Here is a 27951-nt window from a genome sequence, read left to right on the forward strand (position 1 = left end):
CAAATATGTGAGAAATATCCTCCATGAAGTGGTGAAATGGCCAAAGTTAGTGAGTATATTTTGATAAGGAACATGGGTGCGCCAAGGGGACCATTAGTGCCGAGGAGTGATGGCTCATTAAAGTTAGTGAGCAGGTTTTGATATGGAACATAGGTTCTCCCAGGGGACCGTTGGTGTTGAAGAGTGATGGCTTATTAACAATAAGTCATCACACTTCAACACTAATGGTATCCTTGTAGATAGGCATGCCCATGTTGCATATCAATTTTATAATTTAACCAGTGTTTAGGGATGATAAATTCAATGTAAACAGTTTAAACCTTTTTTGGCAGATTTTTCCAAACAGTTTTGCCTAAAATCTGGTCAAAATTTTGGAATGATTGTTGAAATTGCAGATATCAGTGGTTGAGATTGTACAATCTTAATACAAGAGGGATTTTTCAAAGTGTTGAATCGAATTATGCATTCAAAAATTAAATTTAGGTAATAGATAATTGTAATTTCAACAACAATTGTATACCTAGATTCCAGTGATAGTTGCTAAAAAATAATTGAAAATTGAAAATATTTAAACTTGTCCAAATGGATAAATATATCTGAGATGTGACTTCATTAAAATATCATAAATAAATGGAGTATTTAGATTTAGTCGTATGAAAAGGCATCCATTCAACTAAAGAACAATGAAGTGCAACTTGAAATATGTATTAGGTTACTAAATTATGGGCCACTAAATAGAGAGGGAGACTAAAAGCACAAGGAATTGATCAATCATGAAACTCAAAGTGCATTGCAAAAGCTAGCAAATTATCTTGTTAAATAACAACAAACCCTTAAAATACACATGATAAGTGGCATGAAACGTAGAATATATGAGGAGTAGCCTATGAATGAGATCCACAAGGCCAGGGCCCAGCAGGACATGAATTTCAAATCTGAAATATTTGTTAAATGTGGGGGCTTCTGCAATTTTAATGTTTTTTTCATCATTTTAACCAAAGAAAAATGTTATATTTGACACATAAATTACCTAGTGAATAACAATTTGTTTGTCAAATTCTATTGCTGGTTCAGGTGAGCCTCTTATTTGTGATCTGGGAGCTCAATTTCAAAGAAAATTGATTAGTCTCAAGGTTGTGGTCTAATGGCTAGGTTTTGTAGTTGTAATTAGTAGTTTTTCTCCACTTTCATCAGCATGATATTCACCTTTGTGGTTAATATTAATATTGCACAATAAATCTTGATGGTAATCCTCTACTATAAGAACAACACCATTTGTGATTGGAAATGGATATTTTTCTAACGTATTCTCTAAGTTTTGTTCATAATGTGCAACAACATCTTCCTCAATATCATCACTAGACTCAAAAAGAAGTGTACAACCATGCATGATCATGGTGAATTGACACCCAATTTAGCCTTGAAATGTTTTTCTATGATATCCTTCAGTGTTTCTTGTTGAGTATTCACCTCTAGTGATATAGGTGTCCTTGAACATACATAACAAGATATGTTGGGTTCAAATGGCTCTACTAGCATCAGAAGCATCTTCCTTGATGGATTTTGTAAACAGTATATCATTATATAGTTCTTTGAATCATTTTTGGGCAACTAGTTGTTTCAAGTACAATTAGACTTGCAATGATTGCATTTGTTGTTGTTGTTGCATGAAAAATGTTGCCTGCAATGTCTTTCACTTCAAACAAGCTATGCATTTGGATGCCCAAAGGAGCTCAAATATTAGCAGCTGCAGTAACAAATTCAACTGCTAACTAGTCATCTTTGCCAAATGTCAAACTCCCCATCTCATGTTTTCTTCTTTCAAAAAAATGTGGCAACTGGCAACCATTACCACCACAAATACAAACAATTTAAACATGAGATTTGTAGCCTGCAACCTCAAAGATACTTAACATACAACATATTCACAAGGAATCTAAACTAAATTTGAAGAGAAAACCACTTCCCAAACCATTCATCTGAGTGGATCATTATATAATATGTCACCTCATCTAATACTTTCTCAGGTGGAAAAAAGAGCCATGGATTTGGTAAACTCGTCTTAGGGACAAATCTTGATTTGGTTAAACACCTAACACAAAATATTTTTTGTTGTTTTCAAAGTCATGTGATGACATAATTAACAAGATGATTCAAAGTGGAACATCTACTAAAAATTTGTACAGGTTTTAGTCTAAACTTAACTTTAATTAAATGTGTTGCATTCTTTCCTTATAATTTTTTTTTACTGCACATCCAACACAAATAAACATATGGGCATTGCAATACAAGCACTTGTGAATTGCAGTAAGTACTTCTGACTTGGATTTTAACCTCCACTCATTCATTTAAAATTCATTTTGAAATCAATGAAATTTTCCACAATGATATTTACAAGCACAATGAGCGTAAATAACCTCAAAAAAATTCAACTATTATATCACAAACCATGCAGATATTATGTCATTTGTTCATATACACGGAAGGTCACACATTTGTCCATAAACTTGTCACTCATACAAAATACCCCAATCATTGTAGGTTGGGGAAAAATAACATATCAATGGGTTCTTCTTTAATGGAAGAAAAATGCAATGATAGCCCCAAGGAAAATGATCATAAGAACACATTCACATATTGGGGAACTATGTTGATGCTAATCAATGACTTCTCTTGCAATAGATGGTGATCTGATGTCATCTCTTACACTTCCATCTACAGTTGACATTCCTTTAGAAAGTATATCAGTGGACAACTTATGAATGTTTGCGTGGTAATGTATGCTAAAATATTGAAACTGAGAAATCCACATTATCGCTTCCTTGTAAAGTGGTTTTAAATTTTGTTTTCGAACTTCATAGATGTCATTGATTTGATTGCATATGAGTTGTGAGTTTTTGAAAACTGTAATATCATTAACATCATAATTTTTCGCCTCCTTTAACCCCTCAACAAGGGCACTATAGTAGCCTTCATTATTTGTTGTTCTCTCGTGCACTTCTATATTTCTATGCAACACATGATTTCTTGCCGCATTATGAAGAACATATTTCATAGTGGCTTGACCAGGATTTCGACAAGACACTTCAATGAACAACTTCCACTTTTGCACCATTCTCTACACTTAGAAGACCTGGAAAATAAAATAATAGTAAATTCATATTAGACAAGTAGGCATTTATCTATCTTATACATTCAAACATTCAAACAAAAGAAAGGGGTTGGTAAAGTCATTACAAAATAAACAATGAACCAAAATAGAATAAACACATAATTTATATGGCCATAATGGATCATTACTATAGTTTCTAACTTCGTGGGCATTGTTTTGCTACCCCAAACCCATCCCTAGAATAGTTGTTCCACTTGTACCAGCTAACATTAATAGTATATACTAAAAGAATTAAGAAGAAAAAAAAATGCCCCTCTAATATGGCACTACAAACCCACCTTGGCTTTCCTCTTTCCTGGGCAAGGTGCAAAAGTTGTGGGAATGGATCAAAAACTATGCCCGTTGCTACTCTTCTATTTGCAAAAGAAAACGAGATGCTGGGGTGGGACCTTCTAGATTTGTGCCTAAATGAGCCAAGGGAAAAACTATACTCAACAGTTATAAGCCAGTCATTCTACCAATGAGTTGATGCCAAAGCTTGGACAAACATGAAAAACACCTTGAATGCCACACACAAATAGATTATGTAATGAAGAGAAAAGGACCTCAAGGTTGTCATTGTTTTATGAAGTTAGCAAAAATAAATGTCACTTATTCACAAATGAGCTAAGCCAAAAGTATAAAAGAATTTGCATCGTTGTTGTTTCCTTAATTACCTCTCATTTTCTACTAAGTGGATATGGTAGTAGGATGAGGGTCTATGCCAAAATTTAAATATACTTGACAAACAACATAGTTTCATCATAATTTCATCTAGACTAACGGGGCTTCATTAAAACCGTGATTAATGCGAAGCTTGAAGCTATAAATAGATAACCCGTAACATCTCTCCTTTATGACATGTCCAAGAATATCCTCACAGTGAGATGATGTGATGATGTGTGTTGGTCTATTGGGGATTGGGTGTGATACTGTATTAAGTTGGAACCACACAATGCTGCAAATTATGTGTTGATGTCAAGCATGTATGCTTCATCTGGAAAATGGGATGATGTTGCTAGAGTGAGGAAAATGATGAAAGACAAGGGAATAAGAAAAATTCCAGGTTGCAGCTGGAATAAAGAAAAGAATAGGGTGCATGCATTTATTGTAGGAGATAGATCTCATCCACAAGTAGAAGAGATTTATGCAATGCTGGAAACACTATCTAAGCAGATTAAAAAGGCAAGGTATGTGCCTGACTCAAACTTTGTTTTGCATGATGTGGAGAATGAATATAAAGATGATTTTCTCAGCTATCACAATGAAAAGCTAGCGATAACTTTTGGTATTATCAGCACACCCAATAGGATTCCAATTAGAATTATCAAGAATCTTTGTGTCTATGGTGACTGCCACATCACCATTAAGTTCATTTCAAGAATTATAGAATGAGAAATTGTTGTTAGGGATGCCAACTGTTTCCATCATTTTAAGGATGGAGTGTGCTAAGTTTTGTTATGAAAATTATTATGCTATTATCATTTCTCTATCATGCAAAAAGCAGGAAACATAGTTTTCATATGATGCCATGCATGAATTTTCATGGACTGGTTTTTGATAAAAATGAAACAATGGTAGGAATTCTTTGATACCCACTCACATAGACTGAGAAAATTGATGTTTGTACTATGTCATGTGCTACAACACTTGGAACATAAATTGGAAAGCATTTTTCCATTATATGGACCCAGGAAATGGTATGTTGTCTTTCAGAATAGAGGAATTCAAAGATGTTGAAAAGGGAAATCAAAGAAGAATTGAGACTCCTTCAAAAAGAGATTTCAAATCAATATGAATTTATCCTTAAAGAGTTTTTGCCTAAAGTCGGTAGGAAAAACTTGAGAGAGACAATAAGACAATGCCTGAGACATGTGTTGTAGCAATAAGAGGTGCCTCAAATCACCAGGTACAAGGTCATTTTGCAAAGTAAAGCACAAGGAGAATAAGGTGATCACCATTGTGGGACCTTTTCTTTAGAGCTCAATTAGGGCAAGTGGGAGATGGTAGCATGGGATACTAAAACCATGATTTGATTAATTAGAAATTTGTGATTTTTGGATCAATGATTGCAATTCAAAATTATCAGTGTTGGATTATTGGATTAACGGGGGATTATCTATGATTAGCCTGTAAAGATAACATGTAGGTGTACATAATGTCTTTGTAATACATGAAACATTTTTGCCCAAAAAACGTACTAGTTTATGTAAAATGTTCATCCAGAGTTTGCTTTAGATTCTTCTCAAGTGTTAACAAGCATATGAACGCGAGAATATGTTTTTGGTATCAAATTCCTTCATATAAACCATGAATACCTTGACTTGAGACATGATGATGTAAAATGAAGATATTTAACATCTACAATTGGGAATGCAGAGGACATGAAATTACATGATGCCTGGAGCTCAACACCAACTTTTGCAGAAGGTTGGCCTACTGGATAGTAATCTTTGTGGAACTCCATCATCTGTTTCCCAAGTGTAAGACATTTTGGTCTACAACACAATTTCTTTCCACTGGAATCGATACTACTCAGGCCCCTGTTTTATTCTAGAGAATCATTCAAATTAACGGACCTACTTATTTCATCCATACCATTTGGGTGGAAAGTAATAGAGGGAATTACTCTATCTTTAACTAGAGGGAAAAAGAAATCAAAAAGGAAACCAACAACCACACTTTGCCTGTAAGTTGATTTTGGATTTCCTTCCAAAGGAATGATAGACACTTTAAGCATTTGAATTGCTTCCAAAAGAACAATTGAAGTTATAACTTTACCAGCCAAGAATTCCCCCACATTCTTAGCCCTTATGGCATGTCTCACATCGAAAGCACCAAAAGCAAGTCGAGCACTCCCTATCATCCATTTACCTTTAGATTTATTGCGTGAAATTTTAGCCAAGAAGGCAGCATTTACATAGGAAACTGCGTTACCAAGGGGACGAGGGGATGCCCTATATGTATTGAACAACAAATTGTCGTAAGTTCCAACACTATCATCGCTCTTAAGTTCTTTAATTGGGTGACTAGATTCATTCCAGTATGGAATGCATACTGATAGTAGTAATGACCCTGAATCTAGAGGTTTGTTAAGGAATTCCTCCATGGTTAACATGTATTCTATTCTCTTGGCTGAAATAATTTTGACTGATGTACCCACTCCCAAGAGGATGGTTACAACATTTGAATCAGAGGGATCAAATTAGCTCACTTTGGCGATGATCTATTATCAGGTGTTTTCAAGTGATAAAATTGGCCCAACCTACTCCTTTTTGGATTTCTGACAAAAAATAAAGAAAAAGGAGAAGTGGATAGTAGAGCAAAGTCAATCTAAAATTGAACATTGTTTGGCTGGTCTGTGGTCCAATTTAAAGTAAACTGCAAAATGAATTAGTAGATTGTGGGTTCATGAATTCTTGTTGCTGGTAAGACATGATCTACTTCCTGTGCAATTATATTGAATGAGTGGTCTTAAGGAAAGTTCATTAAGATTCTAGTATACCGCTTGACCTACATAAGCGAGTGTAAATATCTGGTTTGAAGATGCGGAGTTCGCTGTGTCGATGCTCGATGGTGGACAGGGTGCTCAAGCACAGTTGAGGATGATCATCATAAATGCTCGGTGCTTGGTGAATTGGGGATTTTTGTGGTTTTGTGTGTATGTGGAAGCAAGGGATGTTGAAATGCTTGGTGCTTGGTGCTGGATAAGGTGTTGGACAGGGTGCTCGACAAGTTGCTCAGTGCTGTAAGCAGGGGATTGAGGGGATGACGATTATTTCAAAATTGAAATTGAGCGTGATAAGGAGTGCTCTGAATTAATGCATGTAGGTGACAGGCGAGATGATGGACGGTAACAGAGAGGGGTTCTGGCGAGTTCAACTGACTAATCAACGGCGGAGGGTAACAGAGAGGGGTTCCGGCGAGCTCAGCTCACTGACTGACGATGTCGAATCGGTGTCGAGAAAGTGCGCTTTTCAGATGGACGGAATCTCTAAAAAGTATAGCCTACTCCCTTTAAAAATATATAATTTAATGTAAATCTTATCATATTTATTAATATGCTAGCATCAAGAATAGTGTAGAAAGCCATGCCTAAAATGGCTTGTTTAAATCAAATTTAATTTAAGGTGTTTGTTCCCTGTATAGGGAAGCACTACATCATATGTATCATGGATTTTGAACATGATGTTCCATAAGCACATCCTAAAAATAAATATATTTAGTTTTTATTTATGATATATAGATAAATATTTGAGTGCATGTAACATGAATCAGAATCAACCTATATAAAACCCTTGCACCTTTCCTAGTTCCAAGATGAAGAGAATTCATTATATTTTAATAAAATAATAATTGTTTTCTTGTAAAAGTTTTTATGACTTCGGTAATTAACATAAATCAATTAAAAAAAACTAATTTGAGGATAAATCTTAACCCTTGATTTGTGAATATTACTAATATTCTATGGAGATTAAATCTCTACCATCCACTTAATAATTAATAATAATTAAATAAAAAATGTTAAAAACCTATTAAAATAAAAATACTAAATAATTAATATAATATTATTAAAATTTAAATATTATATAAAATATTTTATCAAACACCAATTAAATCAAAATCAAAAGAATCCATATGTTACAAATGGGAGATATAATATACTAATTATAATTCAATGCTCTTTAAATTATTTTATACATATATATGTATTTCAAAGATATTTTCGATGAATCTATGTTAATTTATAAGCAATTCCCCAAAGTCGTTGGCTTTGTAAAAACAGGTGAAACGACCTAGCTGTTGTGCTGTTGCCGCAAACCAACAGAGGCTTAGCTGAGTATGATAGAAGGTTTAGCAGAATATGCCACCTTCGATTCCATTCCCGTCGTTAAGGGCTTGGCTTGCAGCATCTATGATTATAACGAAAATAGAGAATTTAACGGAAGCTGTTATGTTATGTTATGGCCTTTGCATCCAATAACATGAGGGTGAGCCAACTTAAGGCCATTAGCAGAAAGAGATTACCAGATCATTTTAGCCGTCATTTTAAGTACTTTTAGTTAAACCTATTGTTAATGTAAGATTAAGACTTAAGTGATGGCCACTTGGCCCCAATGCCAACCTCTAACCTCTGGTCTTAGAAAAGGTTAAGCTGACATGAACCTAAGCCTCTTCATTAAAAGAGATTCCACTTTGGATGTTGAGAGAGCAATTTTATTAATGTGTCCATCTCATCAATTGTGCACATCATTGGAGGTTTGGGATGGCACAATATATGCACATCATCAATCTCATCAAACGTTTTGGGATGTTACATAGACTAAGTCAACCACATTATTGGTGTGTTGGGATGTTATATAGATTACGTCATGTTTTGCATGTGGTGTCTAATAAAATTAACAGTGATCGAGTCTAGAGGCTTATTTTATAGTCCAATTGATGTGTAAGGGTGTCCGTCTTGCATGGGGTGTCCAATAAAATTAACACTAATTGAGCCTAGAGGCTCATTCTACAGCCCATAGTATGATGTGTAAGGATGTCTTTCCGCCATCAAAATTGAAATTTTACAGCCCACAGTATGATGTGTAAGGATGTCTGTCCGCCATCAAAATTGAAATTTTACTCATGTCGGCCAAAATAAAAAATTTAAAGATCTAAAAAAAATAACTATACAAAACATTTAAAGTAACTATACAAAACATTTAAAATAACTATACAAAATATTTAAAATTTTAAAGAAATGAAGAACTTTATTTTTCAAAAAATATGTATTATTTTTATATATTTTCATTTATTCAAAGAAGAAACTCGAAGCTATGTTTTTGCAATATGAAAAAATAATAGAATAAATTAATTTTACAACAAATAAACTTTCTTTCCAAGTACATATTTAATAAGAATTCTTTCAAAGTATAAAAACATGAAAATAATATATATATATATATATGTATGGTGCCTTCACAGGATTTGGCAAATTTTTTATTAATTAATATTATTAAAAATCTAATTAAAGCTCTAGATTAATGGAAGCTTTAAAGTTTTGTACATTCACAACTAAAAAGAAATTTGTTATGAGATTATATTATTTTTATTTAAAGCTAATTATAACTTGAAACTTAAAATAGTGATTTTAAAATAATTAAGCATTTAATTTATAATTCCAAATTTTATGACAAATTATTATTTTCTCTTCTTTTTTTGTTTCCAAGAAAAAAACCACAATTTTCATTAAGTAACTTAAGAAAATTACATGTTGTATCTTCAACATGTATGAGATGCATTCTCTGGTGAAGCAGAATAGTCATTGCTCATTACAATATTTACAGTTATCATCATAAAATAGCAAAGAAATATATAAACTGCATTTACATGATCCAAATGGTGTCCATAAAAACTGAGTAAGACAAAAATAAAAAAACATGGAATAATTGTGAGGATTATTTTGAAAATTTCCCATCCAGCTCAATGAATATACAATGAAAAAACTGGAAGAAGTCCCCATATCTAAATTCTTTGATTACCCATTGCCCCTTGTTCAGTTGCGCGACCTCTTTGGAAAGACAATCAACAATCTCATTCATTTCCCTGTATATGTGAAAGCATACAATAAAATCAAACTATGATTTTAGAGTAATGATATCATCCAGTGTATCCATAAGTGTGTGCAAGTGATAGTGATAAGCCCCATTGATCCAGTTTATGATAAGTTGTGAATCCCCAAAGATCTGAATCTTGTGACAATTTTGTTCCATAGCAAAAAGGAGAAGATGTCTAAGACTGTTTAGCCCAGCATAATTATTTGTGCCCCTTCCCAACCCCACTTTGATTCTGAAAGAGAGGTGCTCGTTTATGTGGAGAACTCACCCCCCCCCCCACAGCCCCTAGTCTTTGCTAAGCCATCAAAATAAGCCCAAAGAGAGCTTTTGTCAAAACTTTCGGGAGTGATGACCCAAGTTTGCTCACAGTCGGTATCTTCATGGATCAAGTTGTAAATGGCCGCAATGGTATTGCAGATGATGGACCAGTTGAGTTGAGCATTTTGAAATATATGGTTGTTCCTATTTAGCCAAATGCCCCGACAAACAATCAGAGGGAGGTTTCTTGCTTTTTGGGAGGGAGCCTCATACCACCAACACAGCCATGCTTCCTCAACATTTTGGCCCTCTCATTTCTTCTTCAAGTTGAGAGAGATAGTAGTAGATGACCAAACTTGAGCAGTGATGGAACAGTGTAGAAATAAATGGTCCATGTCCTCAGGGCTTGAAAGGCAAAGGCAACATCTGGAGGGACCTTAGAAAGCCCGCTTCATAAGGTTTAACTCCATTGGAACCTTGTTCGAGAGAATGCACCACATGAACAACTTCGTTTTATGGGGGGCTTTTAATTTCCAAAGGTGGCGCCACCACCAGCAGGTGATTCCCAAGTCTTGTGCATTCATCATTGTCTCATAACCAGCATTTGGGGAGTCCCTCCCATGAGGATCCAGGGCCCAAATGAGTTTGTCCTCTTGCCAAGATAGTCTGATGTTTTCTTCCTCCAGTGCACCAATGAACTGGTGCCAGACTCTTCTCCATCTATCTAGGAGGTTCAAGGTCCTGGAGGCCAGCCAATGCTACGAGCCCAAGTAGGATGCCCTACCTCGACTATTTGCGCAATCTGAGTGATGTCACACCTAAAATAAAGAGTCTCAAAGTCCTCGGGAGAATGTGAGCATTGTCACTTCCAAACTAGGCATTAGTGCCTATTCTGACCTGTTCACCAGTCCCAATCCTCCACGCCAATTCGTCCTTGATTATACTTACGGATTGGGTAGTGGCCTTCCAAATGATGGAACCACCAGGTAACGATTGAAAGGGTTTGCGAATCCAATCAATAATTGAAAGGGGATGGATATATTTAAAATAGACCACTTCTTTCCATAAGCTCTCTGATTTAATGATTTGCCAACCCATCTTGACTACCAGAGCTTTTGTAAATTTGTGGAGGTCCTTTATGCCCTAACCGCCCCATTTTTTAGGCTTCCCAATCCTTTCCCAGCGAACTCAGGCAAACATCCTACTACAATTTTGACCCCGCCATAGGAATCTGCAACAAATTTGTTGTATCCTGTTGAGAATACCTTTGGGAATCCAGTCGAGAGTCATCCAGTAAAATGGGATGGCCTCCAGCACCGACTTTATTAAAGTAAGTCTGCCAACTCTAGAAAGCCAACATTGTTGCCAAATATTAATGCGGCTTTCAATTTTTGCAATGAGCCAAGACCAATCAATGATGTGATACCCATGTGGTTTCAGCTTGAACCCAAGGTATTTTAGGCCGGAGTGCAGCTCTTATCTCACAAAAGTGAAATGTTGTAACACATACCTCTCCTCATTTTGTAGGCAAGCCACACAAATGATGGTGGATTTTCCATAATTAGGCTCCATGCCTGTAGCTTTACAAAACAGTGATAGAATGTTTTTGAAACAAGAGGAATCACTGAAAGAACCATTTAAAAAAATAAGAACATCGTCAACAAACAAAACGTGGGAGAGAGTTATCATGTCAGAAATCATGACTCCCCCTAATTCACCAACAACTTGAGCCTTTTTTATCAATCTGCTTAGGCCTTCCATGATTAACAAAAAAGGCAAGGGGGAAAGAGGGCATCCTTGTCCCAGACCACGTTCAGCATGGAAAAAGCCAGAAGCAACCCCATTGATGAGAATGCTATAGGAAGCAGAAGAGATACATCACATGATCCAGTTGATGAAGGAATGAGGGAAACCAATATGAGTGAGGATGAGGTGTAGATTAGACCAGATAACTCGAGCAAAGGCTTTGGAGAGGTCGATCTTGAGAATAATGTATTTTTTGTTCATTTTCTTGATTGAGTGAATGCCTTCCTGAGCGGTCCCTATGGCTTCATGGATCTGACAATAGTTGATGAAAGAAAACTGCTCCTTAGAAATCATCCTGGATAATATAGGTTTAACACGAAGAGCGATGATTTTGGAAATAATTTTGTAGATGCAGTTTAGAGGGATATAGGTTGAAAATCGTCATAAGTAATGGGCTTGTCAACTTTGTTGAGATTGCAACAAGATGATGGAGCTTAGTGAAAAGAGTCGCCTTCACTAAGTGGGCCCGCAGGCAAATTATGGCGCAAGTTCTATTTTTGATCCCAGCAGGGATGATCACAGTGTGGGTGACCACAGTGTGGGTGATCACAGTGTGGGTGACCACAGTGTGAGTGATCACAGTGTGAGTGATCAAAGTCTATTTTTAGACTGGCTGTCAAAAATAGAAAAGTCAAATATTATTGTCTCATAATAATATTTGGACTATAAACTTGATCTTATTCTCTTGGAGCACTTTAGGATGAGCTATGGATGTGGTACATGCAAATCCCGTAAGGAAATACGTGGTTACTTATGGGATGACTAATATTTGCATGCAGGACTTCAGTTAGAACTCAAGTGAGTTGAGTTTAGTGGACTGGAGGTGCAGTTGATGGAGTTGTGTTCAGTTTAGCTTTGTTAAACTGGTTGTATTTAGTCTAACTGGCAAATAGACTAGAGATGAGTTGGGTGAATTAGTTATTAATTAATTCACAAGTTATAAACTCATAATGCAACTATAGAATACATCAGTTAACTCAGTTGCATGTCAGTGTATGTTCAGTTCAGCAGGGACAGGTGTTAGAGGATCAGATTGCTATCAGTGTGACTATAGTTGTGCATGATGATTTGCACAATCAGAGGGATTGAGTATGCCAATGAATTGGCCAATATCAAGAATTGTAGCTTGTGCTCACGTCCAACAGAGTGTGAGTGATTCTTTGCAGGTGAAATACGAGTTTGGTAAACCATTCTCATCAGTTCTTGAGCAGGTATTGAGCTGGAGAGGCAGGCAAGCAGTGGAATAGATTTGGAGATCAGATCTTAGCTGTATTGTGTGTAACAGGTGGAGTTGGTACCAGATTGCTTGTGATAAGCATTGTACTTTGTAATGTTACATGTTCTCAATCATTAATATACATATAGTGTAGGATTTTTAGTGAGATGCTTTCCCCGGGTTACATACTGTGTTAATGTGTGAATGCTCTTGATGTTTTATTGTTATTGATGCTGCTATATTGATGATCAACGTAGAGGAGCTTATGTATTGTGTATGTATTCTGCAATAGTACATGATCAGGATAATCTCTGTTGAATATGTGTTAAATTATTCAAAATTTCTACAAACTTTGGGGATGAGTTCCAAGAAGGTAGAATTGAACCCCTCATACATTCTGCTAGTAATTTTGCAATCCTCAATGGCCAAAAGGAGACCCAACCCAATGAGTTCTATAAAGGTACTGTAGAATTCCATGGGCCACCCATTCGGACTTCGGATTTGAATCTCAGGGAGGGTGGCTCCCCTGGGTGCCTTGAAAATATGAGAGAAATGATGCATACCCATATCTTCCAGTTGATTGAAAGTACTAGCCTCCCTTCCTGAGTTCTCGTAATTCCCAGATTGTACTGATGGATTTTCTCCCTCTGGAAAATTGCTGAAAGAACTTGGAATTCTCATCCCCTGCTTTTAACCAGATTGTTCTACTTTTTAAACGCCAAGTTCCCTCTTCCTGTCTCAGCAGTTTGATTTTTTCCGTTTCCAGTTTGATTAAATGTTCCTTAGACTTAGTTGATGAATAACTGGAAAGCCTTGTGTTTTCCAATTGATTAAGGACCCCTTCAATCCTTTTCAGCTCAAACTCATCTAAACGTTGCTTGTTCCTTGCCCAGTTGATGGTTTTCGATTTTAAGCGGGCCAGGTTGTTTTCAATAATGTCAACCGGGGGGGCTCTGATATCCAGGCTACAATGAGTCCAATTTTATCTTACTAGGCTATGGAAATATGCTTCAGAGATCCAAGTTGAATTGAAATTAAATGGCGAAGGGGGTTTGTGGTTTGCATCCTGAATCTCCAAGAAGATCAGGGAATGGTTGGACAAACCCCCCCCCCAATCCCACCCATTGATGAATGCAATCCAGACTAGCTAAGAGAGGATCTCTTATTAGGAAACGGTCTAGTCTTCTAGCCAAAGCATCCATCCCAATTCTACGATTCCTCCAAGTGGGAAAAGTTTTGTTGTTTCAATATTCAAAAGGTCATGTGAATCCAACAAAACTTCGAAGAAGGCTGTTAAGGGGTCAGTCTGAGCTCTATTACCCCGGGATTCTGCCAGCCCTAAGGAGAAATTTAGGTCCCCACCGATGATCAGATTCCCAGCTTGCATGAAGTCAGCTTCCAATAGTCTTTCCCAAAAAATTTCCATGTTGTGGCAAGGCCCATATGCATTAATGAGCATGAGGGGAGTATTGATATCTATTGAGATGATATATGCACCTAGATAGCCCTCCCCTCCCCATATGTTATCCGATCTTATTGTTCTTTTGTTATACCCCTGGGCACAACCTCCCGATCTTCCTCTGACATCCAAGAAATGAAATGCCCAATCTGGAAGAAATTTTAGGAGCACATTATTTAGAGAGCTCCCTTCCTCCATACTTTCTTGCAGGAAAATTACATCCAAACGTTTTGAATGACACAACCTTTTTAGTGCCAGTTTCTTCTCCGGGCTGGCCAAACCCCTGCAATTGAAAGAGAGGCACTTCACGGGGTAACCTTTGTGGGGTTCCTTTTACTTTAAGGACCCGATCAATGGGGTACTGAATGCCCGAGGCCACCTCAATGCCAATCCTCCTGATGGCTTTGGAAAAACGAGATTGTCTGCCCCTCGAGGGCTTCAAGGGAAAGGATGGGAGAGGGTCCTCGTCCAAGCTGAAAGAAGAGGCCTGAGAGACGGGTAAGGATCACAGGTTGTAGCGGTGAGAACCACTAGAGCTAAGGTTGTCTCTGGGAGCCAAGGGAGGGATGTCCTGAGAGATGGTCGGGGAGGTGCTGCATGGAGGGGGGGTGGGCAGTTACCACAGGACAATTTATAGAACATAGATTGTTTACCCCAGAACCCAGACCCGAAATTAATACAGAAGCAGAAGCATTACCAGTAAACATACAATCATGAGAAGACAGAGGTGAGGGAGGAAGAGTACCCGAAAAGGACGTCGATTCTCTGGAGCAAGATCTGGTGGTTGGAGCCACAGATGTCCCCGAGTCCAAACGAGAAGGCGCTACCCCAGTCACGTCCCCACTCAGCTCTTAAATACCAGGAAGGACCACCAGAGAGGGTATCTCCACCTCCATTGTTTGGGTGCTTATCGAAACCAGAGACCACGAAGGGTCCGGTTGTTTCCCAGAGAGAAGAGAGCAATCTTTGTACAAATGTCCTACCTCATGGCATTGCCTGCAACGAAAGGGGATGCCCTCATAGTCTAAGATTTTCCACCTGGTTATCTCATCCATTTGAAGGCAATAGCTCTCCACTAGTCCTTCCCTGGTGTCTAAATGTACCAAAATTCTTTTGATTTCCATGCATCCTGTGTCCTGATAAGAATGGTCGTGGTCCAAATAAACTCCCATGTCATCACCAATGCATCGGAAGATGTCCTCTTCACAAAATTGAGGAGGGAGGCCAGGGAGATGCACCCAAATTGGACCTGCCCCCATATTTCCTTTCTTTGGATCAAATAATGGTGACCAACGCTTGAGCAGAACATGAGTCATTTCAATCTGCCAGTATCGGGTCAAGACCTAGTCCACCTGCTTCGGTTGTGAAAAAATAAGAGCGAACTAGTCCCTAGACATTTTGATGACAACAAGGAGTTGCATCATCAGGTTTGCCCAAACCTATGTTGTCCATTTCTTTAGTATTACCGGGGTATAATTCCATCCACGGACTTTGCCTACCAAGACTGTGCTCTCCATTAGCGTCGCTTGGTCCATGCTAATGCCAACCCCAAAAACTAGAAGCCGAACACGCTCCCAAATTTTAGAAAGCTTTGATCTTTTCTCTCCACCAGTTCTAGTTTGAGGATTTAAAGGCTGTTGAGTTCCCTCAGCCTGAGGGTTTTCATCTGAATCCAAGGCCCTGTTATCTTCTGGCCCTAAGTCCTGCCTAGAGATGTCGTCGAAAAACCCCGATGGATGGGAGGCTACGGCTATAACTGGGAGTGAAAAACCATCCAGAGTTGCCCCAAGAACTTTGTGGGAATGAGGAAAAGAACCCTGCAATGCCTGTGCCGAATCCCAGACCCCCGTCGCAGTGACAACCGTGCAGCCCAGGATAGATTCAGAGTTTTGCAATTCCGAAGGAGATGGAATAGAAAAAAAGGGCGATTGGGTTCCTTCACCCAGAGAGAAAAGACCTTCCGAGCTCGCTGTAGCCAGTTGAGAAAACCCTAAACCCTGAAGGGATGCCTCCATATCTTCCATAAGCGAGGGTAGTTCGGCGACCTGCGTATCTGGTTGAGGGGATGTTTCTGGTTCCATCAACACACTCGACGTGTGTTTCTCTTCCACCCAGATGTCTGATGGGGCCAAGGTGTCGGATGAATAGTCAAGCTACTCCGTATCCATGCATGAAATCAAAGGTCGTTGGATGAGCCGTTGTCGTTCCAAGATAACTGGGTGAAACCCCCGACAGACGAACCCCAGAAGAAGACTTCAAACACCTGGAAACGACAGTCAAAACCCAACCCTATCCGCCGCATCCATCAAACTGCTTAGCCTAATGTCATGAAATAAACCTCAAACAGAAACCCCAAGTAATAAACAAGGTTGTTCCTCTTTGTCTGTGTCAAGAACTAAGGGAAAAACCAGGAGGGAAGGATAAATTAATGATACTCGGTCAGAAACCTTGTGCCGACTGCGTCTCGAGCTCAAACACAGGAAAAAGGAAAATACCGTCACTAGGAAAGGAGAAACCCCCAATGACGGTCACATGAAGGTTATCACCGAGAGAGTCTCCTTCGCTGAGCTAGAACCTGCAAAAACCTGCAAACCCTAGCCTTCCCTTCGAAAAAACCTTTGGTCACCATCAAAGCTCAAAAAAAAAAACAAATTATTATTTTCTCTTATTTCATTTATATCATCAATTATTTAAAATAATTTAATATAATAATAAACTTCTATTTATTTATCAAACTTTACTAATATAAAAATTTAAAACTCAAAGAAATTAAATAAAATCATCAATTATTTAAAATAATTTAATATAATAATAAACTTCTATTTATTTATCAAACTTTACTAATACAAAAATTTAAAACTCAAACAAATTAAATAAAAATTTAAAATATAATGTTATTTTTCAAAAATTATGTATCAACTTACATTTTTTTATATACCAAACCATTTATTTAAAATAAAAAATTTATATATATATATATATATATATATATATCATATTTCAGAAAGATATTATAGATCTAACATTTAAACTTAATTTTATAGATCTGAAAAACTAATGCAATTTAAAAATATAGTTAATTAAATTTTAACATTGTGCTATTAAAATGTATACATATATTAGTTAAAGAACTTTAAACTTACTCTTAAAAACCCAAGATAATATAGAAACTATTGATGAACATTACAGATTGATATTCCTTTGAACATTGTATGAGTTTTTTATTTCAAATTTTTATTAAATTCAAAGGAATGTATTAACATTGTTTTAGGTTGGTAAATTTTTTTCCTATGTGATTTCTATTAGAAAAACTCTTTTTAATAACATAATGTGATCTTTTTAATATAATATGGATCATAGAAGTCTAAATTCAAAAATTACATTAAGTTTTTTGTTTTCTTCATTTCTATAAAAAACAATATTTACAAAAAAAAAAAATATTAAAAACAGATAAAAACACAAAATTATAATTTTCATTTTAATTCAATAAATCTTTTCAACCTCCATAAAAAAACCAATGGCCTTATCGAGTGAAAATAATAACAAACGATAAGAAACCGTGGAAGGTAATTAGGTACAAGAAAAAACCTCTGCAAGTACACTGGGGTAAGGGCAAGAAGCAGACTGGCAACATCGAAAAATGATCTGTTCATACTGAAAAAATAATTATCAGTGTAACAACAAATTTGGAAAATAACTAAGTATAAGCTGACAACCAAACAAAACTGTGGATATATGAAAATTGTTTCACTTATAGATACATAGGGAGGCTTGCACTCATTGCCCTGGTCCTCCCGCAGGTATTGCTTAGAATCTATTGACTAGGTCATTCTGTACAAGAGCTTGTGAAGAAATTATGCCCGGAACAGTTGTTAGGCATATATATTCTGTTTAAACTTGGACTATATAGACCAAATCTTCCTGCCTAATCAACTACATCCTTTTAAGAGCCACTTACATGAAAAAATAGTTGTGGCGAAGTATGGCATCCTCTACTTTCTTGGCCCAGCAATTAAATGTTTCTGTGTGGGTTTTGGTCAGAGTTTCTTTGTGGGTTTTGCCCAGAGTTTCTTTCCAAATGTTGTAAATCCGTCTTTGCTCAACAGTAGAGAGGGTTTCAGCGACATCAATGATACTTTTTTCTAATTGATTCTTGTGATTGAGATGCGCAACAATGACAGGAACCCAATTTGTGAGAAAAGAAACCCTAAATAATGTAGAAGTAATTATTTCGCCGCTGCCCAGACAATTTAGGAACCGATCCATTAGGTCCAAAAGTGGGGTATTTAGACCAAGAATTGGCTTCTTTAGACCAGAATATGGACTAACACTACCAGAATATCCACTATAAGAACGATTTATTGCGATAGGAAGTTCAGCATCTTCGCAAAATAATTTGAACGATATTTCAAACAATTGCCCATCACATTGTTGAATCACATTGACAATCCATAAAAGTGCAGTACAAGCAGTAAGGATAGCATACTTATTAGATTTAGCGCGTTCGATATTGGTACTAAATTCTTTCAGAAGTGCAGACCCACAAATTTTTGCAAAGGATGCATTTGCCTCAAAGAACCCTACGATATATTCCTCAATATATTCGCTGTGATCGTATGAACCACTCGAAATGGCCGACAACATTATTTTCAGAGAATGTTCCAGCATCTGTAATCCTCCATAATCTGATTTTATTTGGCTAATCCCGAGTCTAGTAGCTAAATCCGGCAAGGTATTGATCTCCAAAGATAGCAGCAGGGCTCGAAGTTTGACTTCTTGTCTAGTACTCCATCGAACAGCATTCAAATATCTCATACATTCCTCCACGCAGTTATTATGGAGGAGTTCAGCAGCAATTGGTAGAATAGACAGGGCTTTGTCCACACTAGAAATACGAAAACGGTTCCCTGATTGAGAAGAATACATAAGTTGAATACATTTAATATACATCTCGATGCTGTGAAAAGTTGTTAGTGTTAGAAATTCTACAATTTCATGCAACGATTCTGCATGCAGAATAAACTCAAAGAATCATTAAATCTTAATGCCCAGGGATACGAGTTACCTCCAGCCATTGGTGATGTTTTTATGGAGGCCACAGTCCACTTGCTTCTTCTTCAGCACTCCAGCTTCTATCCAAGCAAAAAGAAAAGAACACAAAATTCTGAAGGCACTTCCAAGCTCTGCTATCTCAGCTAGATGGTGTAAAACTGAAGGGGATTGAGAGAGGAGCTTGGGGACCAAACAGATGAACATATAGCTAAGCTTCCATCAAGCTTCTAATAGCTATGTGTTAGATGTCCACAAATCAAGGCAGAGAACTCGAATGAAAGTGATGGACCACTATAGTAGCTCCTAATAATAAATTTAGTAATTGCAGTTTCTTTTCTTAACTTAAGGAAACTACTGCAGTTGGTTTCCATAAGTTAAGGAAAGACTGCAATTCCTTAATTGTAGGTAGCAATTGTGCAAAACTTAATGGAGCTAACATTCTCCCACTTGGTCCATACTTCCAAACGTAATGTCTCAACTTAAAAACCATTGATAATCTGTATTAAGTAATAGATACATGAATCATGGCGATAAGTCCTCTAATGACGAGTATTATCTTCCATGTATTACTATGCATTTATTCTTATTATAATTTATGTGGCAACAATTTCTTAATGAATAAACCTTATGTTTATTCTTGGTCCTTCTTAAATGAATTTTCTCAAATCAACTTAAGGTGCACATGAATATGAGAAAAAACATCACAATAATTAAGAATTTCATTAAAAATAACATTGTCCATACAATGAAAAACTACATAATGGAATCAAGTCCCATATTCAATACATGATCCTTGAATTTAAACGGTGGCATGCCCTTAGTCAAAAGATCAGCGATCATTAACTCAGTGCTGACGTGCTCAATGACCACTTTCTTTTCTTTAACACGTTCCCTTATAGCTAAATACTTAATGTCGATGTGTTTATTTCGACTCCCACTTTTATTGTTTTTAGCCATAAAAACAGCAGCTGAATTATCACAATATATTCTCAATGGCTTAGATATAGAATCCATAATTCTAAGCCCAGAAATGAAATTCCTAAGCCATACACCATGTAAAGTAGCCTCAAAACAGGAGACGAACTCGGCTTCCATAGTGGAAGTGGCAGTCAAGGTCTGCTTGGTACTCCTCCATGATACAACTCCACCGGCCAACATAAAAATGTAACCTGATGTTGATTTACGTGAATCAACACATCCAGCAAAGTCATAATCTGAGTAGCCAATTACTTCCAAGTTGTCCGTCCGTCTATACATAAGTATGTAGTCTTTGGTTCCTTGAAGGTACCTCATAACTTTCTTTGCAGCTCTCCAGTGGTCTAAACCTGGATCACTCTGATATCGTCCCAACATTCCCACAACAAATGCAATGTCAGGTCTTGTGCAGACTTGAGCATACATTAGGCTTCCGACAGCAGAAGCATATGGAATGTTCTTCATTTGTTCCCTTTCACAGTCGTTCTTCGGGCATTGGTTCAAATTGAACCTATCACCCTTCACAATGGGAGCTACACTTGGTGAACAATCCTTCATCCGAAATCTCTCTAAAATTTTATTAATATAGGTTTCCTGGGACAGACCCAAGATGCCTCAAAATATGTCTCTATGGATCTTAATGCCAATGAGATAAGATGCCTCACCCATATCCTTCATATCAAGATTTTTAGAGAGGAATTGTTTCACCTCATGTAGCAAACCCTTATCATTGGTTGCTAGCAAAAGGTCATCCACATATAAAACAAGAAAACAAATTTTACTCCCACTAACCTTCAGGTATATACATTGATCCATAATGTTTTCTACAAAACCAAAAGAAGAAATTACATTATGGAATTTCAAATACCATTGGCGGGATGCTTGTTTTAAACCATATAATGACTTCTTGAGCTTGCAAACCAATTGCTCACCATCACTAGAGGGGAATCCTTCAGGTTGTTTCATGTAAACCTCTTCCTCTAGATCTCCATTAATTCTATCTATGGAGATATGACCTAGTCTCCGGTGCCATAATTTAGAGGAATCTTCATTAATAACACATCTTTTAGTGCCAGTGTGAACATGCATTGAATCATATGTGACATTTCTTTGTAAATTAATGCAGTAAAGACCATTAGACAAAAAATACCATTCCCAACATAATCAGATTTATAGAATAGACTGAAAGATTTTTCTGAAAAGTTTAAGGAATATCCAAAAAGTACAAGCCTTGAAACTGAAATCAAGTTTCTAGAAAAACTTGGAACATAAAAGGTCTTTTCTAACTCCAAAACAAAACCACTACTTAAAGTTAAATAACATGTTCCTATGGCTTCCACATGCGAGCCCATCTTGTTTCCTGATAAGATGCTTTGCTCACTTCCCACTGGCTTCCTTAGGTTTTGCAAACCCTGCAAGGAATTCAAAATGTGAATTGTTGATCCAGAATCAATCCACCATGTGTTAATATTAACGTTAACCATATTAGATTCATAACAAACAAACGAGATTAAATTACCTTTGTCTGCAAGCCATTTCTGAAATTTGGCACATTCCTTCTTCATGTGTCCCTTCTTCTTACAGAAAAAACACTTGGAAACCTTCTTGATATCGGCTTGGGGAGGTACTTTACCTTTCCCTTTCCGATTGGCTTGAGATTTGCCCTTTCCACGCGTTGCCAGCATTGCACTCTCTCCCAGTTCCATCACCAGTCTCTCTTCCTCTTGAACACACATGGTCATGAGTTCATTAATTGACCATTTATCCTTATGTGTGTTGTATGAGATTTTGAAAGGTCCATATTGGTGCGGAAGGGTGTTCAGGATGTAGTGCACTAGGAAGGACTCCGATATTTCAACCTCGAGTTTCTTCAATTGAGCCACAATGTCCCTCATCTGCATGATGTGCTCGCACACACCTTTAACACTGGTGAGCCTTAGGGATGAGAACTTCATGATTAGGGTGCTTGCTAGTGCCTTGTCTGAAGAGACGAATTGTTCATCAATGGCCTTCAACAAGTCTCGGACCTTATCATGCTGATCAACGGAACCTTGAATACCAGCTGAAATTTTGGTCTTAATGAACATCATGCTTAGACGATTGGATCGTTCCCATTGTTCATAAAGCGTGATGTCCGCTGCAGTGCTGGTATTAGTGAGTGTCGATGGTTCATCTTTCTTGATAGCATAATCTATGTCCATCCACCCTAGATGAAGGAGAATCCTCTCCTTCCAAATCTTGTAGTTATCTCCCTTAAGTTTGGGAATGTCACAGCGAATTTCAGAGAAATTTGCAGGTTGTACTACTGCATCAAAATAAAGAATCACATGCTTATGTTAAAATTGAGGCTTAATAAACTTTCATGTTTTACCAATGTAAATCATGCTAAAAAGAATTGAATCAAATGACATAAAAATTTCCTGTGGGCTAAATTTTTAATTCAAACAGATTCAATAAAACTTTATGATAAAACTTATTAATTCATAACTCCTATGGGTAGGTTATGAAATTTTATCCTAATTTAATCACATAAATATAATAAAGATTCCTGTGGGATAAAATTCATTATATTCAGTGTAAATCATGCTAAAAAAGAATTGAATCAAATGACATAAAAATTGCTTGTGGGCTAAATTTTTAATTCAAACAGATTCAATAAAACTTTATGATAAAACTTATTAATTCATAACTCCTGTGGGTAGGTTATGAAATTTTATCCTAATTAATTACATAAATATAATAAAGATTCCTGTGGGATAAAATTTATTATATTCAGTGTAATTAATTACAATTTAATGTCTAAATAATCTTTATGTGATCTTATCAAACAAAATATATAATTTTATTTAATTAAAGATGCTGTGGCTATTCTCTAATTAATTAAAATTATATGGATCACTAGACATTATTTTGCTGCATAAACAAAACTTAACCAGAGAGAAAAATAATGTTTACTGAAAAGAGTAAGTCAAAATGACATTTTAATAAACTCCATATAACTGTAATATTTTTCCAGCAAAATCAAAATTAAGGTTAAAGCAGTCAGCATTACCGAAAATGACTACAAATTGATTGTTCAATTTATAAACTTAACCCGGAGATTGACTGAAGCAGCGTTGATCTACTTTGCACTTGCATAGCAAATGCAGTTCGAAGGCTAGCTGGCTTGACTTCAGGCTCCGTCCTTAAGTTTATAAAACAACAAAAATTGACCAGCAAACAAGCTATTTTGGTCACAAGATAAATAAAATTAAATTTACATTCCTTAGTCTAACTGTCCCATAATTTATTTAAGACTAATTCTTAAATTAATTACAAAATGGGCTCTAAAAAGTTATAAATTATTTCTTTAAATAATTTGCAAAAACTGCAAATTTGAAATAATTTGAAACAAAAGACTAAACCATTTCAAATATTGAAATATTGAAATATTTAAGAATGCATAAACTATTTCCTTTAACATGACTCATATAAAAAAGAATAGACTTCACAAACATTTCATGTTCATACCCGAGACTTTGGTGAAAGCCTTCATGTCATGTGCATGTTCTTGAATGAATCAGGTCATATATTGACCTTGCCATTTACTTTAAATATACATTTATAAAATCATCTATGATGCAAGCAAAAAGTAAATTTTACAATAAATATGTAATAAAAATTATAAAATTTATTTTGCATTGTTGATTTTATATAGTTATCCAAATTAACTATATAAATAAAAATATATATAACCAAAACAAAGAAACATAATCAAAAAATATATACCATGCCACGTATTTGGTTAACGTTGGATTTTGTTTTACATGGTATTACCCTTTGATCATATACCATAACGGCTAGTGTTATTCAAAAGCAAAAACTCAAAAATAAAAACACAAAGACAGGCATTTCTGCCCCCATATAAGTTTTTGATTGAAACCTTAGTGGTAAACCTATATTATATTCAATTTTCACTTATAACTCTTTACCAATATCGTTTTTGATTGAAACCTTAGTGGTAAAGGTATATTATATTCAATTTTCACTTATAACGATGTGTGTTTTATGATAAACATAATAATGGTTGCATCGGACAGGTAACAATTTACCATACCATATAGTCACAATACCATATAAATTTCAAACAGAAAACGTGGAATACAAATTTAAGCAGACGGAAGAACGAAAAGGGACAAAACAATAAAATTTCTGTTGATCGACATTTCCACGGTGGGATGCATAGTTCATATATATAATGCAATGAATAATGTCCTAAATTGCATAGACCACCTCTCTGCTCCACTTTCCGTGATTGAAATTGATTTCGGGATCTCAGATTAAATAGTCAATTAAATTACCATGAACACGAACAAGCTTTCCGAGCTTTGGATTTTCATAACTGACTTCATGCGGATGGCAGATTCCCACATCCAATCATTACGAAGCAAACTCAAAATTAATAGTTAACTTTACTTCATACATTTTGGAGATGCAGTGAAGAATATGCCTGACAATAACAATGAGCATTCCACACCTTTCTGAATTTACTTTCGATAGTCAATGGCAGTGCCCATAATTTTAAAATTAAACAATAATAATGTCACAAACAAAATAATCTTAAATCAATAGTATACTATGGCGGATTAATATTTAGCTCAGTTGCATAGCACAGGTTGCATGTTCAAACCCCATCCCATGCCCTCACTTCTTTAAAAAATAATCGCAATGAGTGCAAATACGTTCAGGTTTCAACTCTCGCAGAGTTGATCGATCTCACAAGAAGCATAAGTTATTTTCTAAATATTCCAAACTTAACCCAGCCTATTACACAACAAAGCAATCGCATACCGAAAAGAGGGAAATAAAATCTGAAGTTAACGCAAGTGAATTCAGCTTGCACAGAATTAAAAGACCCATCAACAGAAAGATCCAACACACCCGTTATCGGCTTTGAATAAAACTCTATACCATTTCCAATTAAAAAACTCTCCCTTTATGATTTTCAACCTTAAAACATATAACAAAATAAAAAGAGAATTTTAAAATTTTAAAACAGAAACGAAAGGTAATTCCAAAAACCAAAGTCATATGCCATTTGGCTTGGGAGCGCATGCAGCTTGGCTTGGGAGCGCATGCAGCTCGACTGTGGCGCCCTTGAGGTGCACAGAAAGACAAAAGGGCGGCGAGAGCACACCAAGGTAGAGGTAATAGAGGCTCTGATACCAAATGTTAGAAATTCTACAATTTCATGCAACGATTCTGCATGCGGAATAAACTCAAAGAATCATTAAATCTTAATGCCCAGGGATACGAGTTACCTCCAGCCATTGGTGATGTTTTGATGGAGGCCACAGTCCACTTGCTTCTTCTTCAGCACTCCAGCTTCTATCCAAGCAAAAAGAAAAGAACACAAAATTCTGAAGGCACTTCCAAGCTCTGCTATCTCAGCTAGATGGTGTAAAACTGAAGGGGATTGAGAGAGGAGCTTGGGGACCAAACAGATGAACATATAGCTAAGCTTCCATCAAGCTTCTAATAGCTATGTGTTAGATGTCCACAAATCAAGGCAGAGAACTTGAATCAAAGTGATGGACCACTATAGTAGCTCCTAATAATAAATTTAGTAATTGCAGTTTCTTTTCTTAACTTAAGGAAACTACTGCAGTTGGTTTCCATAAGTTAAGGAAAGACTGCAATTCCTTAATTGTAGGCAGCAATTGTGCAAAACTTAATGGAGCTAACAGTTAGCTCCATTTCAATAGGTGGTCTCTCCGACGACCATCGCTCACATAACAACGTTGCAAAATATTCAGAACTTTTTAGAATTTGAGAGTGGAGATACAGAGCATTTCTTCCATGCTCCCCTCCATCTATACTAATTAAGTGTAATATCATGTCAGCAGTGCTCTAGTCTCCAAATTGTAACAACTGTTCTTCCATTGCCATAGATTGCCAAATATTCGAATTGATAACCACTTGACAAAATAGTCTGAAGCACTGTTAAAACGAGCAGGGACAACGCCATTCCCTTTGCGTGCTCTGGAAGGATTCTTCCGTGCAACTTCCTCTCTTTTCATATGACACAACATTGGGACCAACACTTTGCGTGCCCTGTTCCTTGCAACTTCCTCTGTTGTCATATGACTAAGCATTGGGACCAACAACAAAGACAGTGATGTCATAAAATTTGGATACATTTTTCAAAAATTTAGATTTGTGTTTAATTTTATTCATAATCATCTGTATAAAGGTCAATATTTTTGGAGAGCCAAAATTTGAAGTGTTTAATCTCATTCATATAGAGGTCAATAGTTTTGGAGAGCCAAAATTCAAAGTGTTTAATTTCAATCATAATCATTCACATAGAGGCCAATATTTTTGGAGAGCCAAAATTCTTATTGCTCAATAAAGGACTAAGGGTCATGGAAAAGGCCAAAAGAAGTGTGGGAAAAAAGAGTAAGTTTTTTTTGTTCTTCTTAAAAAGTGGAAACAGAAAAGCATTGCATTTAGAATGTTGAGCCTTTCAAAGACAACAGAGAAAATTACTCAGAATTACGCAGATATTATGGTAGCGAGCTCTTAGGATAATCTATTTAGCAAAAAATTTGTCCAGAAGCTAAGAACATTTATAATAAGATTTCACAGGTAAAAAAAAACAAAATACAAAAAACCAAATACATCAACCAGTTGAAAAAAATATGTCTTATAAACTATCTTTAACTTTATGAACATTAAAATAATTTATTTATTTTTTCATAATAATTATTTCCTTTTCTGTCATTTTCGCTGACATGGGATTATCTCAAACTTTCATATAATTGTTGAGACTGAAATTTTGGCGTTCGCTGAATAGTATTAAGTAAGTTGACCCCATACCTTCTTTTTAAAATTATATTTTTTTGTGAGATGCACGCAATTGATAGAGTTATTTATTTGGTTATTGTTTAATAAATTTTGCTAACTCGATTATCTGGGTAAGTTGTTTAGAGATGCTTTCAAATATATATGTTTAATATGAGAATGTTATTGTTTTTAAAACGTTTATTTAATATTTTTTTAATTTAGATGCTTTCAAATATATATATTTAATATGAGAATGTTGTTGCTTTTAAAATGTTTATTTAATATATTTTTTTGGTTGTTTGTGAATATTTTTTAATTTAAGATATTTTATTTAAAAAATTAAAATATGACTTATTTTAACATAAATACAAGTGTATATGTATAATTTTATTTTAATTTATTTAAAATGTAATTTTATGTAAATGTTAAAATATTGAAAAATTAATGAATATTAAAATTATAATGGTAAATTTGGGAGATGAATATAAATTGGCATTTTGAGTAACTATTGAAAAGTTTAAGATCAAATTAGAGGAGTTATGAAAAATAAATATTTGAAACAAAGAGATATCTTACATTTTTTTGTCATAATTGAGTGGATTTATTAGGA

General features: G+C 35.9%; 1 protein-coding gene across 1 annotated transcript; it reads right to left on the reverse strand.

Moving 5' to 3' along the window:
- Positions 1-2445: 2445 nt before the first annotated feature.
- Positions 2446-19453, reverse strand: LOC149165645 (uncharacterized). Its single transcript, XM_089432339.1, has 2 exons — positions 18976-19453; positions 2446-3133 (listed from the first exon to the last, which is right to left on the reverse strand). The coding sequence occupies exons 1-2, from the start codon at positions 19437-19439 to the stop codon at positions 3052-3054; spliced, it is 546 nt and encodes a 181-aa protein (XP_089288465.1). The 5' UTR covers positions 19440-19453; the 3' UTR covers positions 2446-3051.
- Positions 19454-27951: the final 8498 nt, after the last annotated feature.

This window comes from Pinus tabuliformis, chromosome 5_1 (genome assembly GCF_031772625.1).
Source record: "Pinus tabuliformis cultivar Carrire ecotype Pingquan chromosome 5_1, CPIR1, whole genome shotgun sequence".
Classification (NCBI taxonomy): domain Eukaryota; kingdom Viridiplantae; phylum Streptophyta; class Pinopsida; order Pinales; family Pinaceae; genus Pinus; species Pinus tabuliformis.

What these genes read in the sequence shown, in the direction of transcription:
- LOC149165645 (XM_089432339.1), bottom strand. Translation starts at nt 19,439, where the DNA reads ATGTATATTAAATGTATTCAACTTATGTATTCTTCTCAATCAGGGAAC. An exon ending in GAACGCGCTAAATCTAATAA is followed by an intron (nt 3,134 to 18,975) that starts GTATGCTATCCT and finishes TTTATTTTCCAG; the next exon opens with GTCTTCTAAGTGTAGAGAAT.